Here is a 16250-nt window from a genome sequence, read left to right on the forward strand (position 1 = left end):
GTGGTGGCTCAGAGGAGCCTGAGGGGTTTGGGGGTAGGGGCTGTACGCAGGGAGGCACGGCGGGGAACCTGCAGTGCCACGCTGTCCGTCCCCACCGCAGGCCAACGAGAACAGCTTGCTGAGCGCCCAGCTCAAGGGCTTCCCCCTCTTCCTGCACTCCAACCTGGCGCTGAAGGACTGCAGCATCAACCCCAAATCTCCGCTGCTGTACATCACGCGGCCCAGTGAGGTGGAGAAGGGCGTGCTGCCCGGCGAGGACTGGACCGTCTTCCAGTCCAACCACTCCACCTACGAGCCCGTGCTGCTGGCCAAGACGCGCTCGGCCGAGTCTATCCCTCACATGAGCGTGGACGCCGCGCTCCACACCACCGTGGTGCAGGACCTGGGGCTGCACGACGGCATCCAGCGCGTCCTCTTCGGCAACAACCTCAGCTTCTGGCTGCATAAGTTGGTCTTTGTGGACGCCGTCTCCTTCCTCACCAGCAAGCGGCTTTCGCTGCCCCTCGACCGCTACATCCTGGTCGACATCGATGACATATTCGTGGGCAAGGAAGGCACCCGCATGAAGGTGGAGGATGTCAAGGTACTGTGGGGTTCAGTCCTGGAGTGATGGGGGGAGGTCTGTGGTCCTGGGGGCTCACTGGTGCCCAGTGGGTTTGAAGGGAGGGCTGGGAGCATAGAGCCTGGCACTGGTTATTGAAGCCAGGACTGGAAGCATCTAGTCGTGGTCCTAATGCACTGTCCAGTCGGGCTCAGAGCAAAGGCAGGAGCGTTGCACGTCTGTAGCCCAGGTGAGATGGCCGCATGGCCTCACCTGGGGTCCCGTGTCCAGCTTTGGGCCCAGATTTGAAGAAGAGTGTGGACAACTAGGGTTATTTGGTCCAGAGAAAAGTCTGAGGGGTGGGATTTGATCCCTGCCCTGCCCACTCACTCCCCCTCTGCCTGCCATGGGTCCCTGACTCGAGGCAGCCCCGAGCCAGTGCCCAGCATCCAGCACTGCTTGTTGGAGACTGTGCACAGCTTCATCTCCAGGGTTTTCTCCTGCGGAGAGGGAGGGAGGGAGTGGGTGGCCTCCCCTGGGCACTGCCGGCGGCAGAGTGGACGTGCCTGACACTGATGCACGGTCCCGCGGGACTTGCCGCCAGGGCTGGGAGTGCGTGGCTGTGCCGCGGCTGCACAGGTCTCCTGGGGCTCTGAGCTGGTGAGGCCCAGGACGTGGGTATGACCTGGGGGTTGTAGTGCTTGAGAAGCATCTGGAGCACCGAACTTTCCCTGCAGTGGCTGGGAGGGGACTTGGTTCCCGACTGGCCCCCCAACCATCTCTCTCCGTGCTGCAGGCTCTGTTTGACACCCAGAACGAACTGCGCACCTACATCCCCAACTTCACCTTCAACCTGGGATACTCAGGGAAATTCTTCCACACAGGTGAGTGCAGTCCATGCACAAACCAGAGCCCTGCCAGGGTTAAACCCCCAGCCACCCTCCTGTCCAGCTGGGAGGTCACGGCCTCTGCTGCGATGTCCTGGGGGAGAGGCAGTGATATGGAAAAGGGGATGTGTGCCCTCTCCTTCCAACGCTCCCTTTAAAACCTCCTTCAACCAGAGAAGAATAGCACAGGGCTGAGACCAGCCACGCCAGCTGGCCCAGGGGCACGTGGCTCTGGGTCCCATGCATGTCAGAGCCCTTTCCAAATGAAGGCCCATGGCATCATCCCCAGGGACGGGGAAGGGGTCACAGCCAGTGACAGGGCCCAGTCTGCTCTCATGTGCTGCAGCATGATGCCCGCTGGCCGTCCGTCGCCACCCGTGCCCCGTTGGGGTCTGTCTCGTTGGATTCCCCAAGTGATGGGGAGCTCAAGTGTCCCGTTCTGCTCTGCTTTGCCCATTGTCCCGGGTATTGCATGGCCGGTCGGCCGGCAGATAGACAGTCCATCGATGCATCTCGTACCAGAGGGGAACCCAGACATTGCCATGGCGGCCACGTCGAGTGGCTGAAGACACTGCTAGGCTCATCCTTAAGTCCTGATTCACCCAGCTCTCACAGGGGCATGGGGAGGGCTGTCTGGCTGCCCCGTCGACCAGCCCCCTACACCTGGAGGGGCAGAGAGCAGGTGCCAGGCAGGCTAGGAGCAAGGCTGGCGACCTGAGTGCTGGGCTCAGGCGCCGGTCCTTCGGCGCTCCGGTGCCGGGGGAGGCGGCTGATGACGCTGCTGGCCGGCAGGCACGGACGCCGAGGACGAAGGCGACGACCTGCTCCTGTCCTACGTGAGGGAGTTCTGGTGGTTCCCCCACATGTGGAGCCACATGCAGCCCCACCTCTTCCACAACCAGTCGGTGCTGGCTGAGCAGATGGCCTTAAACAAGAAATTCGCTGTCGTGAGTAAGACGCCGGCCGCGGTTGCGTGCATGGGGGGGCTCGGTGGGAAGGGGCAGGGAAGATGCTCGCTGGGCTGAGTTCAATGCCCAGATCCCCCGTGAGGGTCAGAGCCTGCCTTCCCCAGGGAGCTCGGAGCACGGGGACGAAAGGATGTCGGTATTGCCTGCCTTGCTTGCTCAGGGACACCTCTCCAAGGACCTCCTTGGCCACCCCCTGCTTTAGCACAGCCCCCAGCAACTTCCCACAAGTCCCATTAGCCAGCCAGGATGCTCTCCCTGCTCCCTGGGGCAGGGTGCCCAAGACGGACCCCTTCATCCTTCTCTGCCGGTGCCTCCATAGAGGATGAGACCCACCTGGGATTGCCTTCTGGCACTGGTGGGTAGTGGGGTGCAGATGCGTGGGTGCCCAGGCGGGCGCTCCGATGCTTGGCGTGTCCCCCTGCTCACCAGAGCAATGGATGCCGTGTAAAAAGGAGACAGGCGCTAAATTGGGAAAAGGATTTTTGGCACCAGACAGCGAATCCCGCGGGTGTTTGTGAAACCAGGGGCTTGTCTACACACACGATTTACTCCACTTCAACCCGAGCTGCAGGGTTATATCTGTGCACCCCGGCCCGGGGGCCAGATATGATTGTATCAGCATGGTTTCTCCCCGAGAACAACTACCCTGGGATTGCACCTTTTGTCCTGGGTATCACCATGCCCTGGGCATGATTTGTGCTGGGTCAGTTCCAACCTACAAGATTTTGTTCAGAGACGGGTCGGGGCAGGCTACACAAGTCCTGTTGAGGAAAATTGTAGGAACAGCTAAGCTTTGGAGACAGCTTGGTTTGCAAGTTATACATTTTTGTTTCTTAAGTTAGAAATGTAGAACGGATCTTCTGAGGCCTCAAGGAGCAGTTATGCTGGCAGAAATGTTGCACGTGGCCAAGATGAGGCAAAGGGCTCGGCTTCAAGAGCTTTAATTGGAGTTACTTGATTGCTTGTTAACTGGCGGTGTTGACCTGGGGTGTCTGGGAAGGGCCACAGGTAGGGATCAGTGAGTGGGGTGGGCAGAGCGGTGGTCCGGCAGCGCCCTGCAAAGCATCCGAGCCCCTGCTGCCTGTGGCTGGAGGTGGGGGGAGGAGGAGGCGATACGACATTGGTGATCAGATTAAGAAGCATCTACCTTCAGTTGAATCAATTAACGAATCTATTGCTTGAATCAATTAATTAGTTGAATTAATTGGGTTGGTTAAAGACTGGGGGGAGGTGGCTTTCAAGTCGCTGGTGGCCCAGGCAGGAGCTTGCCATCGCTTTTGGGGAAGAGGGGGGGAGTGGGGCTAGGGGTGCTCATGTGGATGCAGTCACTGGAGCCCCCCCATGGGTCCCTCCGCCCGCCTCCACGCCGTGTCTCTGCTGGAAAGCGGAGAAGTTCACAGGAAGAGCGGTTCTCTGCTGCCCCCTTCCCCACACTTCCTTGCATCTCCTCACGCAGCTGGTGTGGCTAGGACAGGCGTGTGAGCATCTCCGACCAAGCATGCCAGGGTTTTCCAGGGCTCACCCCAGCCCTGCTGGGTCAGCGGCGCTGCTCTGCCTCATGCTGATACACCCGGCAGCCTCGAGCATGGCCGGGAAGGGTTCGGCGCCTCGCTGAGTGTGGTCAGACGGGGCAGCGCCCATTGCAGTGCACCTGGCTGGAGCTGCCCCTCCATGTGCACGAACCCCACTGCTGGGAACGCGCTGAGCTGCCAAGCCTCCTGCCTTAAGCCCTGGGCAGCCCTGATCTGTCTGAGGGCATGTCTGCTATGCACCGTGCCCAGACACGCCATCCCGAAGCTCACGAGCTCCCAAAAATGCCTTCTGGAAGTGCCAAATGCAGGCCTCAGCCCCGGTGCTGGGGCAGGCACCCTGGGGCTCCCCGGGGCAGCTGCAGTGCCCGTTCCCAGAGCTCGGGGTGTGCGGGAAGGCAGCCGGTCAGGCCGCTGGTGCCTGCCTGGGCGTTGCAGCCCAGCCTGGAGACCCTCTTTTCCCACACAGGATCACGGCATCCCCACCGACATGGGCTATGCCGTGGCCCCGCACCACTCTGGTGTGTACCCGGTCCACGTGCAGCTGTACGAGGCGTGGAAGCAGATCTGGGCCATCAAGGTCACCAGCACCGAGGAGTATCCACACCTGAAACCAGCCCGCTACCGGCGCGGCTTCGTCCACAACGGGATCATGGTAGGTGCCGAGGGCTGCCTGGGGCTTCTCCTCTCCCTTCTGCCCACCGGTGAAGGATGCAGACTCTGCCACATCAGGGCACCAGTGGGGTCTCTCCCAGCAGTGGCTGAGCCCAGGGATACATCTCTTGGGTCCATGTAAAATGGGATGGGAGCATCTCCCCAGGCCAGAATCCACTGCCTCTACTCCTAATGCTTCCCTTATCAGCAGTGCCCTCAGCCAGGCAATGCAGGGGCTGAAGCATGGGCTCAGCGGGTGTGGAGATGCACCGGCTGGGCCCCACGGCAGGAAGAACAACATGGCTCTTAGCTCTGCATCCCTGCTGCTTTGGTTTGCAGCATCCCAGTTGAGCGGAGGGTTGGGGGCTGTACTAGAGCCTCCCCCTTTCTTTCCCCTTTCTTAGCAATCATTTCCCAGCATCTCCTGAAAGACCTGGGACCTCTATGGCCAAACCAGCCTCGTGGGAATATGCATTTTGGCAGCTCAGAGCATGGCACGAACCCTTCCCCTGCCCCTCCGTGGGCTGGAGGATCCCAGCTCCAGCCCTGCTGGGTTTGGGAGTGCCAGGCGAGGCTGGTGCGGACAGCTAGCAGGCTGGCAGCACTGCCCCGAGGCCTGGGCAGGAGGCAGGGGAGCCGGGCCTGGGCTTTGGCATCAGGCTGGTCCTGGCTGCCTGTCTAGCGGTGCATGGTCTGTGCCCCCAGGTGCTCCCACGGCAGACCTGCGGCCTCTTCACGCACACCATCTTCTACAATGAGTACCCCGGCGGCTCCAACGAGCTGGACAAGATCATCAATGGGGGCGAGCTGTTCCTGACCGTGCTGCTGAACCCCGTGAGTGCTGCCTCTGCGGGATGCTTTCTGTGCCCTCCTCCTGCCGGGCCGCCCCTGGGGGTCTTGGCCTGATGAGGGTGCCCGGAGCTGGCTCGTGGAGGGAGGCAGAGGCTTTCCCTGCAGACCTCCAGCCGCTCCTGGCTTCAGAAGTGAGAGCACAGGGCTGGAGCTGGAACCCGGGTCTCCTGCATGTTTCCTCCCCAGCCCCCAAAATGCAGTGCCGAGGCCTGGTTGTGACTGGCACTTGTCGGGTTGCCGGAGCTGAGGCTGGGCGATCTGGGGTGCTGGCCGTGCAAAGTAGCCTGTGGGGAAGCCAGCCCCCAGGGCCTGGCCCCTGGTCTCGCTCACCTGCCCCCGTGCTGCTCCGCTGCAGATCAGCATCTTCATGACCCACCTGTCCAACTATGGCAATGACCGCCTGGGCCTGTACACCTTCCGGCACCTGGTTCGCTTCCTCCGCTCCTGGACCAACCTGAAGCTGCAGACCCTGCCACCTGTGCAGCTGGCCCAGAGATACTTCCAGATCTTCTCCGAGGAGAAGGACCCTCTCTGGCAGGTATTGCAGGGGCCCCTGGCTCGAGGGATGCTGGCAGCCCCGGGGAGCAGTGGAGCCGGGGGCCAGGCAATGAGGCTGAGGGCTTCGTTTATGGTGGAAACCACAAGTTACTTGGAAAGCCATGAAGCGGCAGGCAGGCTTTCCCCAGGGGATGGCTGTGCTCTCTTGGGTGAACAGCATGCTGCGTCCTGCTGCTGGCTGGGCTCTGCCCCTGCTGGCAATGCAGGATCTGCCCTCAATGCATTGCAAAACCTGCAGTGCTACTGGGGGCTTTTATGCAGAACGCAGTGTCCACGGAGCTCTGATGCCCTTCGCAGGGCAGGGAGGCTTTGTTCTCCCCATGTGGGGAAGCAGAGGCCGGGGGAGGAGGAAGGTGTCTCATCCCAGGGCACCCAGCGGCAGCACTGGGGTAGAAACCAGGCTGGAGCGGGCGTTCCTGTGCTCCTCTGACCCTCACGACCCTGCGTGCATTCAGGATCCCTGCGAGGACAAGCGCCACAAGGACATCTGGTCCAAAGAGAAGACGTGTGACCGGTTCCCCAAGCTGCTCATAATTGGGCCTCAGAAGACAGGTACCTCCTTCTCCCACCCACCACGCCTTGGCCCCCGCCCCGGCAGCGAGCTGGTGTCCCCATTTCAGCAGTGCTGTTGCCTTGGTCCTGCCGGTTCTCCTTATCCGGGGCTTGGGGCAGAGGGGGGAGCCTCTGTGTCTCCTCTTTGGCTCCCCCCGGGAGCACTGCCATCCGGGATAAGTGGATCGAGCATTTCAGAGCTGGTGTGGCCTCTTTCTGCTCAGTGCTTTTCATCAGCACAGCGTGCCCCTGCCTCCTCGGAGGATGGCAAAGCCCGATCCAGCCGGGGGCTGCGCTGGGTACCCTGACCAGCTGTGGAGGCTGAGATGGAGGGGGGGAATCCCTCCCCTCAGCTCTGCTTGCTGTCCATTCCCAGGCACGACAGCCCTCTACCTGTTTCTGGGGATGCATCCGGACCTCAGCAGCAACTACCCCAGCTCGGAGACCTTCGAGGAGATCCAGTTCTTCAACGGACACAATTATCACAAGGGCATTGACTGGTAGGCTTCCCTCGGGGCCAGTGCCCACCTCTGAGCATCCATGGCAGTGCGAGGGGGAACTGGAAGCCTAGTGAGCGTGGGGTTTGTCCCAGACTCCCTGGGGAATAGCAGAGCAGGGCCAGAATCACAGCTAGATGCTGGCTACCCCCTCAGCCAAGCAGCCCCTGTGCCCTGAGCAGAGAGACTTACTCATACAGACGCTCAGCTTCTCCTTGGAGAGTCACTCCTCTCCCAGGAGAAACCACGAGTGTACAGATGTTCAGGCTTTTTCTCCCAGGGTAACAATAGTTGGTCCAGGAGAAAAATAACCTAGGCTCAGCCACAGTTAAATCACCCCTGGAGAGTTTATCGTAGGAGAGCAAATGTCTGTACGTGCTGTCCTGGGTGAGTTTTCTACCAGGAGAACAAACCTGGGAGAATTCTTCCAGATTATTTGAATGTGTGTTCAGAGCCTAGGACAGATGCTCTGTCTGTGAGACACCTTATGCATGCAGTGTCCAGCAGCTCAGCCCAGCTCTGACCCGTACCCCTTTCAGCTTGGCACTGTGGTCTGTACATGCTGCATATTTGGATGCTCAGCCCGTGATTGAAGTGGCAGCACCTGGTGCTAGTGCGTCATTGCCAAGGGCAGTTACCTTGCTCATGCATCTGTTTAGTGACTCCTGGGCCCTGCTGCGTGGTTATGGTGAGCCACTGCTCCAGGCAGCAAGGCAGCCCGCCTGCATGTGCCCGGTGCTTGCTGTGGCACATATAGCAGGGACTCAAAGTCCATGTCACAGCAGAGCTATCCCTCACCCAGTTACACCGCTCTTCCAGCTGGTGTAGAGCCTTGCTTGCATGGGGTAGCAGGGCTTCAAGTGCCTGGCTGGTGGCTTTGTAGACTCCTAGAGAAGTTGGATTAGAAAGGAGCTCCAGAGTTCATCTAGTCCAACCCCCTGCCAGAGGCAGGATCAGCCCCGTCCAAACCATCCATAGTCTAACCTCTTAGTAAAACTACCGGCAGTCCTGACACGACATAAGACATCACCCCTGAACCCGACACAGAGAAAGCCAGGGGACTGCGGCAGCCAACATCCTGCTTCTATAAAGAGTTGTTAATATACACGCGAGAAATCCCAGGTATAGGGCCACGAGCCTGCTAGAGGAAGACGAACCCTCCCCGCAGTTCATACCAGTCTGAGCATAGGGGAAAATTCCTTCCTGACCCCAAATCTTGGTCTAACCCTGAGTGGAGGGGTAAGGTCTTCTAGCCAGGATCCTCCAGCTTTGGTTCCAGCAGCAGAATTGGCACAGCCTGGTCACCATCCCCAGCCTGGGCCTCAGCCAACACCCAGTGCCTCTGAGGAAGGCTCCAAAACCCCCTGAAACCCTGACACACGTCTCTTTTCTTGGTCATCTCCAGTGATGGAGGGTCCACAGCTTCCCTAGGCGTCTGTCCCACTCCCTCCCTGTTCAGACAGGCATGACTTGGCTGTTTGTAGCGGGGGCATGGGAAACCCTTCAGTAATGTGTGTCAGGTTAGGAGCTCCCAATGTTTCAGTGCCCACGAAGGGAAGGAGCCGGGTGTGCGTCTCGGTCCTGCTCTGCCTCATGCCACCCTCCTCCCCGCAGGTACATGGAGTTTTTCCCCATCCCTTCCAACACCACCTCCGACTTCTACTTCGAGAAGAGCGCCAACTACTTCGACTCAGAAGTGGCGCCCCGGCGAGCAGCCGCGCTGCTTTCCAAGGCCAAGGTCATCACCATCCTCATCAACCCTGCAGACCGTGCCTACTCCTGGTATCAGGTGAGTGGCTCTGCTCTCCCTGAGCTCTTGGCACAGATGTGGAGGATGCCCGTGGGAGGGGGGACGCTTGCCTTGAGAAGGGCGAGGTGGCAGGGAGAGCTTGGTGACAGTGCCAGCTCTCAGAAACCGCTGGCATTGAGCATTCAGCTTCTGTGCAGCCTGGGTTCCCAGCCCCTCCGCCTGCGGGGTTTGCTCCAGGCACTGAACTGGCTTGCTCTGCTCTGACAGCACCAGCGAGCCCACGACGACCCGGTGGCTCTGAAATACACCTTCCACGAAGTGATCACGGCTGGACCCGAGGTCTCGCAGAAGCTGCGAACACTGCAGAACCGGTGCCTGGTGCCGGGCTGGTATGCCACCCACATCGAGCGCTGGTTGAACAACTTCCATGCCAACCAGGTAAGGGTGAGGGGAGCATTGGTCTGTGGCTTTGTTCCAAGCACTGGGCTGCAGAGAGCTCCCCTGCGTCAGGCAGGAAGGCACCGGCGCCCAGCCTGTGCTGGAGCCCGTGGTCCGAGGGCAGCCAGGGGATTCACAGGCACCTTTTAGATCAAGTCCTGCCTCTCCCCAGCCTTCGTTTGGTGCTTGGAGGAGCTGGGACTGGAAAATGAGCATGATGGCATAGTTGTGCAACCCGGGATTGCTTCTGGCTGGGGCACAAACTCCTCTCCAAGTCCTTCTCAGCTCAGTCAGTTCGCCTCAGCCTCTGGATTTGCCATGTCCCGAAGGGTAGTGGTGGGGAGCTCATACCCTGCTTCTCCTTGTCTCCAGCCCTAGCTGGGCGACCAAATCCTCCTGTGAGATGCATGTCTGATGTTGCACACTGGAACCCAAAGCGCACAGACATGGGGCAGCCCAGCGGGCTCTGCATAGTGGGCAGCTATCACCTCCTAGTAGCAGGGAGCAAATAGCTATCCTGGGATAAGCCATAGGCACACAATACTTACTCTAGTTTAATTTTACCCCTGGCTCTTTCTGCAAAAGAGCTGTCTGCAGCTTCCAAGCAGCTACCCCAGGGAGGCTTTGCCCTTGCTAGCACTGGCTTCTTTTTCCCCCAAGCTCCAGTTCCTCCTCTTCACAGATGGGATGAGAGCACGGCTCCCCCTCGCAGGTGTGTGGAGGGCCAAGATGTAGAAAACAGGTCCCCTAAAGGGACCTGGGATAGATCGTAGTTTCCATAGGACCTTCTCCTTGGGCTGGGGACAAAATGACCGCTCAGCTAGTAATGACAGTAGTTAGCACTCAGCTGATGTGGGGTGAGTGACCTCCCGGACCAGCCTAGCCCTTATGGTCCTGCTCTCACCCTGCAGATCCTGGTTCTGGATGGCAAGCTGCTCCGCACAGAGCCAGCCAAAGTGATGGAGACGGTCCAGAAGTTCCTGGGTGTGACCAACATCATTGATTATCACAAAACCCTGGCGTGAGTCCTCCTCAGACCTTCCTCTTCCTCCTCAAGGCCTTGTCCCCATCACTCCAGTCAGGTTTTCTCTTCTTGGGGTGTTCTCTCTCAAGGAGGCGATGTGCTGCTTTGAGTGGAGTCAGCTTAGGGCAGTGCCAGAGGCAAAATCCTGTCCCTCCACCCCCAAGGCAATGATGAAGCTTTTATTGACTTTGTGGGGGCTTGAGACACTAACCTGAGAGCTCCCTCCCTGTTGGGTGTGGTGAGCAGGAGCTGGTGGAGGGGAAATCAGCCCTTTTCCCCAAAACGTGTGCCCCCTAGGTCCGCATGTCCTGACCAAGGCATGTCCTGCCTCAGCCCTGCTCCCCTTGGCCGGCTCTGCACTTTGCACTGCTGTATTCCTGGCATGTTGATCGTTACCGTGTTATCTGCGCAGGAGAATCGGGAGAACTTGAGCACAGGGTTCAAGGCACAGCAATTGAGATGCTTCTCTGCATGGTGGGGAGCCAGGCAGGGACGGGGTTGGGGAGTCCTACTAACATGACATTTTGTCCCATTGACAGAACGTGTGGAGGATTATTACAGTCTTTCCCCTCCTTTGCAGCTCACGATGCACAGGCTATTGCTTGCCAAGCGATGTCCATTCGTCATTCAGAGAATCCCACCCTGGGTGTTTAAGCCATTAAAACATGGCACCTCGTTACCACAGCTGAGTTCCCTGCAGAAATCCATGCATGGTCCCCGTGCTGCTCGGGGTGCGCCCTGAAGGGCCAGCGAGGGCCTGGAGGGATGGGGCATCCCCTTGCTGACAGCATTTCCCGCACCGGGAGCAATCTGAGTGCCAAGCCCGTTCGTGGCATGTTTCTGTTAACAGCCTTGATTTTTTTTGCCCCTCTCATCAACTGTAGATTCGATCCCAAGAAAGGATTTTGGTGCCAGCTGCTGGAGGGAGGGAAAACCAAGTGCTTGGGGAAAAGCAAAGGGAGGAAGTACCCCGAGATGGATTCGGATGTGAGTATCCCAGACCTCTTGCTGCTAAAAGGGTGTTTGCTGGCTTCGCTGGCATGTCAGGGTGATCGCAGTGAGTGGGTGGGCATCTACGCCAGCTGTGCGGGGCCTTTGGGATGCATCTGATTTATGCAAGGAGGGCACGGAGGGTTTGGTGGGTATCCAGTGAACAGCCAGCCACCCCGAGTGCAGCTAGTTCACAGCGTGCTGCTGCTGCTGTTGCTGACGGCGGCTCCCGCTCTCTCCCCGCTGCAGTCGCGAGCCTTCCTGCGGGATTACTACAGGGACCACAATATCGAGCTCTCCAAGCTCCTGTACAAAATGGGCCAGACGCTGCCCACCTGGCTGCGGGAGGAGCTCCAGAACACGAGGTAGCTGCCGCCTTCGCTCGCTGAGCACTAGTGAGGAAGGGCCCGAAGGAAGCAGGGCCCAAACCCAGCGGCGAGCCAGACGGACACCCGGGAGGAGGACGATGCAACCAGGGAAAAGCATTTCTGAGCAATATTCAGCCAAGGTCTTCGAGGGGGGACGATGGAACCAGGTGGTCACCGGCGCGGCTCTTGGAGCGGCGAGCCAGGTCGCCCGACTTGGCAAACCCACGGCTGCACGGCTCTCCGCAGCCCCCAGATCCATTTTAGTTGCAGATTTCCTGCCAACGAGGTCACTTTCTGGTTTGCGATGTCACTTCTTGGTTTGTGATGTCATGCTGGTTTGCAACAGTGTCACTTGCTGGGGGGTGGGGTGGGATTCTCCGGTCACGGGTGGGCCCGACTTCTCCATGCTGGAGCCAGTATTGCAGCGGTGCTTGGACTCCGGTTCCCGTGTGGTGGAGGAGAGGGTGTAGGAGAGGTGGACGGCTCGTGGTGGGAGCACAACCTGCTGTTGGGATCCAGGGGCTGGACAGCAGCTCTTGCCCGGCGCTGCAATCCAGTTCCAAGCTGGGGGAACTGGCGGTCACTGGGCTTGCCCGTGGCCTGGCGCCAAACGCTGGAAGAGATGTCTTGGTGTTCTCGGGAAAAAGCTTTCGAAGACTTTGGCATTGCCCATATTTAGTTTGTCACTGATCATTCCCTCCCTGCCCGCCAAGTCTTGTATCTGGATGAGAGGAGCCAAGGGACAGGTGCTCCTCGGATAAGCTGCCGGGGCAGGAGGATGGAGAGCCGGTCCCTACACCCCTCCCTCCTGCATTGCAATGTTTTACACGCGTGGTGTTTTCTGTGGTCAAAGCCTGAGGTGCCCCATCACACGGTGCCCGGCGCAGGCTCTACTTCACGTGTCCGCCCGCTCAAAGGACGGCGGGCTCTGGCGTGGCAGGCGGTCAGCAGCCCGGAGGACGCTGGGAACGTGGAGCCTCTTGAATACGAAACCTGAAAGTATTTTAATAATGTGGTTTTCTTTGTTCTTTTGGTGCCAGAGTTTTGTACCTGAGAGACGAGGTTTTGACTTGGTCTCATTCACTGTTACACACACAGGTGGACAACTGTGGGCTTCGGCTCGGTCTGTCTCCAGGCCAGAGACGAGCGCTTCTCTTTTTATTTTTTAATTATGGGATAAGTATATTGTTGGCCTGTTTCTCTCTCTCTCTCTTCCCCTCCCCTCCGCCTTGTGATTTTTACTGCCGATGTCTCAGTATTGAGGTTTTCTCCTACTTTCTTTCTCCTGTTGTCCCGGGGCCCGTGTGAACGGGAGCCAGCCGCTAACGATGAACCGGGGCACTTGGTTTATCCTGGAGCATGAAGCAGCCCGCTGGCTTGTTGCTCATTGAGAGTGGAGTTGGCCCATCCGTGTTTGCTGAGGCCTGGGCGAGATGGCACGCGGAAGAAAGCCATCTGGTTTGGTAGAGATGTTGGCTGAGGGATGGGAGACGAGGAGACCCTCAGGGTTGAGTCGGCTAAGGGCGAAGGAGGGCGAGATCTTTGCATCTCTGCCCTGCAGAGGCAGGAAGAAAAGGGGCGCTGAAGCCCACCCTCGATAGTTTGAATGAAGAGGGGAGCCCCCATGCAAGGAGGACGTGTGACCCCAGGCCCGTGGTGCCCCCCAGTCTCATCTCATCAGTGTTGCAATAGCAGGCGGGTGCCGGGCGGCACGGTGGGAGTGGATCCCTCTCCCCTCCCACAGCACGCATGGGCGGCTGGCACCTCGGAGGCCAGTAGAGACCCCTGGGACCACCGGCTCTAACTCGCTCAGTCCTTTCCTATTGCTCCACCCTACGATCCCGGTCACCGAGCTCACTGGAGCCGCACGGGCTTGGGACATATTGCTGCCAACCCCCCTGCCCTACCCACCACCCTCCGCTTGCCATCCTCCTCTGCTCTGGAGGGTTGCCTGGGGCTGGGGAAAGGGAGAGAGAGATGCGGACTCGGTGGGCTCTTTGAAGCCGTTCTTTTAGCTTTTGTTACTGACTAAAGAGGGGGCCCCGCCGCGGGCTCCCGGTTTTATTTTTGCATGGTATTCTGTGCCGGACCGCGGCGAGCGGGGATCCTGGGGCAGGCGGGAGAGAGGGAGGGACGTCGGCTGTGTCTTGGCCCCCCTGCCCTTCCCATCTGCGGCGGAGCAGGGTGCGCTTCCTCCGCACTGCTGGGAGGCCCTGTTGAACAAACGGCAAATAAAGTGGGGTTCTCCATTTGTAGTTGCGCGCTCGCTGGCTCCCTTCTTCCCCGTCGGCATGCGCGGGGGTTGCAGAAGGACGTGGGTCTGTGCCCGCGTGCTGCTTTCACAAGGGCAGCATCTTGTTGCACTGCACCTGTTGGCTTCCCGTTCCCCCCGGGGTGACGCTGGGATACGGGGAGTGGATTTAACCCAGCAAGAGGCATCTCTGTGCTGGTAGGGCTGCAGCGAGCAGGCTTGTGCTGGTATTGAAAGTGTGGAAGAGGCTAGCAGCCGCTTGCACTCAGCCCCGCTCTTCCCTTCTGCAGTGCCCTTGCCCTGGTTTGCTGGTGCCCCATGCTGCTGTTCCTTGCTCCCCGTTGTACCCATGCCCATCCTAGCACTTGCACCCATGCAGCTCCATATCAGCCGCGTTCGTGAAGGCCGATGTTCCCACACCAGCACCTGGGTGTCAGGGCCTTCGGGAGGGAGGCCTGGGGCAGGGCCAGGCATGGACGGATGTCCTGCAATAATAAGCACAGGCGTGGAGGAGTGGCCGGCTGGCCCCGTGCCCAGCGGCCCAGCACCTGGGTGTGGGCTGAGCAGTTCCTTCCCTTGCATCCTTCACCATCCTGACAGTCCTTTCCGCCGGGGACCTCTCCCAGCCGGCACAGGGATGGACCTTGGCCACGGGGTGGCAGTGTCGGCCCAGGCTCCATCCCTGCACGGGCTTGAGCCGGGACCGACAGGACTGCTCATCCCCACAGTGGCTGGGAAATGGGCATCCCCTGGGCATCAAGGGGCTGATTCCCCTCCTGTACTGGGAGCCAAGCAGGGCAGCAGGGCTCAGCATGGGCGGAGGTGCCCCCGTGGTGCTGAGCCCCATCCTCTGAGCTCAGCCTGGACCACTCCACCCACCCCGCTGTGTGCTCACGGGCAGAGCTGTGACTGCAGCTTGGGTGGATGCACCGAGCTGCTGGCCCGCACAGGGCACAAGCAGCACACCCCAGTCTCCGTGCTGCAACTCAGTTACCCCCCATGCATTCCTCTGCCTTCTCCGGGCAGCCCCGAGGCCAGGCCGCGATCCCCACCTGTGCTGCAGGGTCCCGGGGTGATGCTAAGGGCCTGCGGCAGTTGTCCTTTGTGGGGAGGTCATGGGGGCAGCGGGTCTGGTTAGCACCATCGCGTGCTGCCCTGCAGCAGCCGTGTGGGGCATGGATGTGGCACGGAGCAGAGCCGGGGTTGAGCCCACGGGGGTCTGTCTGAGCGGTTCGGCTGTGGGGCTGGGGGCTCGGTCCAGGCGGGCACTGCTGTTCAGCCCCGTTCCAGCCAGCGAGGAGGAATCCCAAGGCTGGGCCTTGCATGTCAAGCTGGGGTTGCTTCTTAAAACGGTGGATGGATCCAGCTCCGCTTCCTGGGACGAACGGACCGACAAAACCTGCTCGCAGGACCACCTTCCTCTCTGCCTGGCCGAGGGGGCGCTTGGGATGTCTATGGGGATGGCGGCAGGAAATGATCAGCTGGTGCCCGAGGCTGAGCAGAGAGGAGCCAGGTGCCAGCTCTGATAGCCCCGGGGGGGCTAAGCCATATCTCATGGGCCAGGGGCTGGGTGTCTTGTTCAGCCCCTGCGATTACCCCTCGCACTTTGCCAACACGTTGTGGTGAAAACGACCCCCTGGTACTGAACTTCCCCTCGTTCACGCCCCAACACCACAGGGTGGGTGAACGTGTGCGTGCGTGCACGTGCATGGACCACACGCAGCTCTTCAGCAAGCCATGGCCAAGCGTGCCCCATGAGCTCCTGCGTGCCAGTGCCAGCCCTCTTCTCCCTTCAAGGCTGCTTGTACCAACCCCCCAGAGGGATGGACGTGTTTGCTCACTCTCTGCTGCACGGACACACGTGCACATGCGTGTGCCACATGTGTGCACTCTGGGTGGCTGTGGTGGCCCCACTTGAGAACCCCCTTGGGCCGGAGGTGCATGGCCGCTGCTCGGGGACTGCATGGGCTCCAAGGGACAGTGGGTACAGGCCGTGTCACGGCGTGGGGGTCCCTGGCTCGGGCTGGGTATTGCAGGGGGGGCATCCCGGTGCATTCAGAGCAGCTGGGTTTGCCCAGGGTCTCCCAGAAGAAGGGGATGCCCTGTGATGTGGCCGCCCTGAGCAAAGCCCCCACCCGCAGGCTCCTCCAGATAAAAACCCAGCAGCTGACCTCCTGAACCAGCCAGCCCGCCTCCGCCCCACGCCGAGCGCTGGAGGAAATGAGGAAAGAGCCTAATGAATCCCAGACCCGGCATGAGGGCGGCTTGTTTTAACCTGTCGGAGTGAAAAATGGAGTGCAGCTTTGTGGAGGGGGCCAGGCGCGCGGCTGCGGGCGTGGGGGACAAGAGAGGGTAGCTAGTGGCACACTGAAGGGAAGGAGAGGGGATGTG

General features: G+C 60.0%; 1 protein-coding gene across 4 annotated transcripts in view; it reads left to right on the forward strand.

Annotated features, from left to right (window-relative positions):
* NDST1 (N-deacetylase and N-sulfotransferase 1) overlaps positions 1-13863 on the forward strand; it is a 36551-nt gene extending 22688 nt beyond the window's left edge. For 3 of the 4 annotated variants that reach the window (XM_019478504.2, XM_019478506.2, XM_019478505.2), the window contains exons 3-15: positions 101-583; positions 1338-1425; positions 2221-2375; positions 4395-4580; positions 5285-5413; positions 5787-5969; positions 6445-6541; positions 6918-7041; positions 8653-8827; positions 9056-9226; positions 10138-10247; positions 11135-11237; positions 11490-13863. In XM_019478504.2, coding sequence (XP_019334049.1) covers positions 101-583; positions 1338-1425; positions 2221-2375; positions 4395-4580; positions 5285-5413; positions 5787-5969; positions 6445-6541; positions 6918-7041; positions 8653-8827; positions 9056-9226; positions 10138-10247; positions 11135-11237; positions 11490-11609 — 2124 coding nt within the window. In that variant the 3' untranslated portion in view covers positions 11610-13863. The other variant, XM_059712920.1, reaches the window with a different exon arrangement.
* Positions 13864-16250: the final 2387 nt, after the last annotated feature.

Source organism: Alligator mississippiensis, chromosome 9 (genome assembly GCF_030867095.1).
Source record: "Alligator mississippiensis isolate rAllMis1 chromosome 9, rAllMis1, whole genome shotgun sequence".
In the NCBI taxonomy this organism is placed as follows: domain Eukaryota; kingdom Metazoa; phylum Chordata; order Crocodylia; family Alligatoridae; genus Alligator; species Alligator mississippiensis.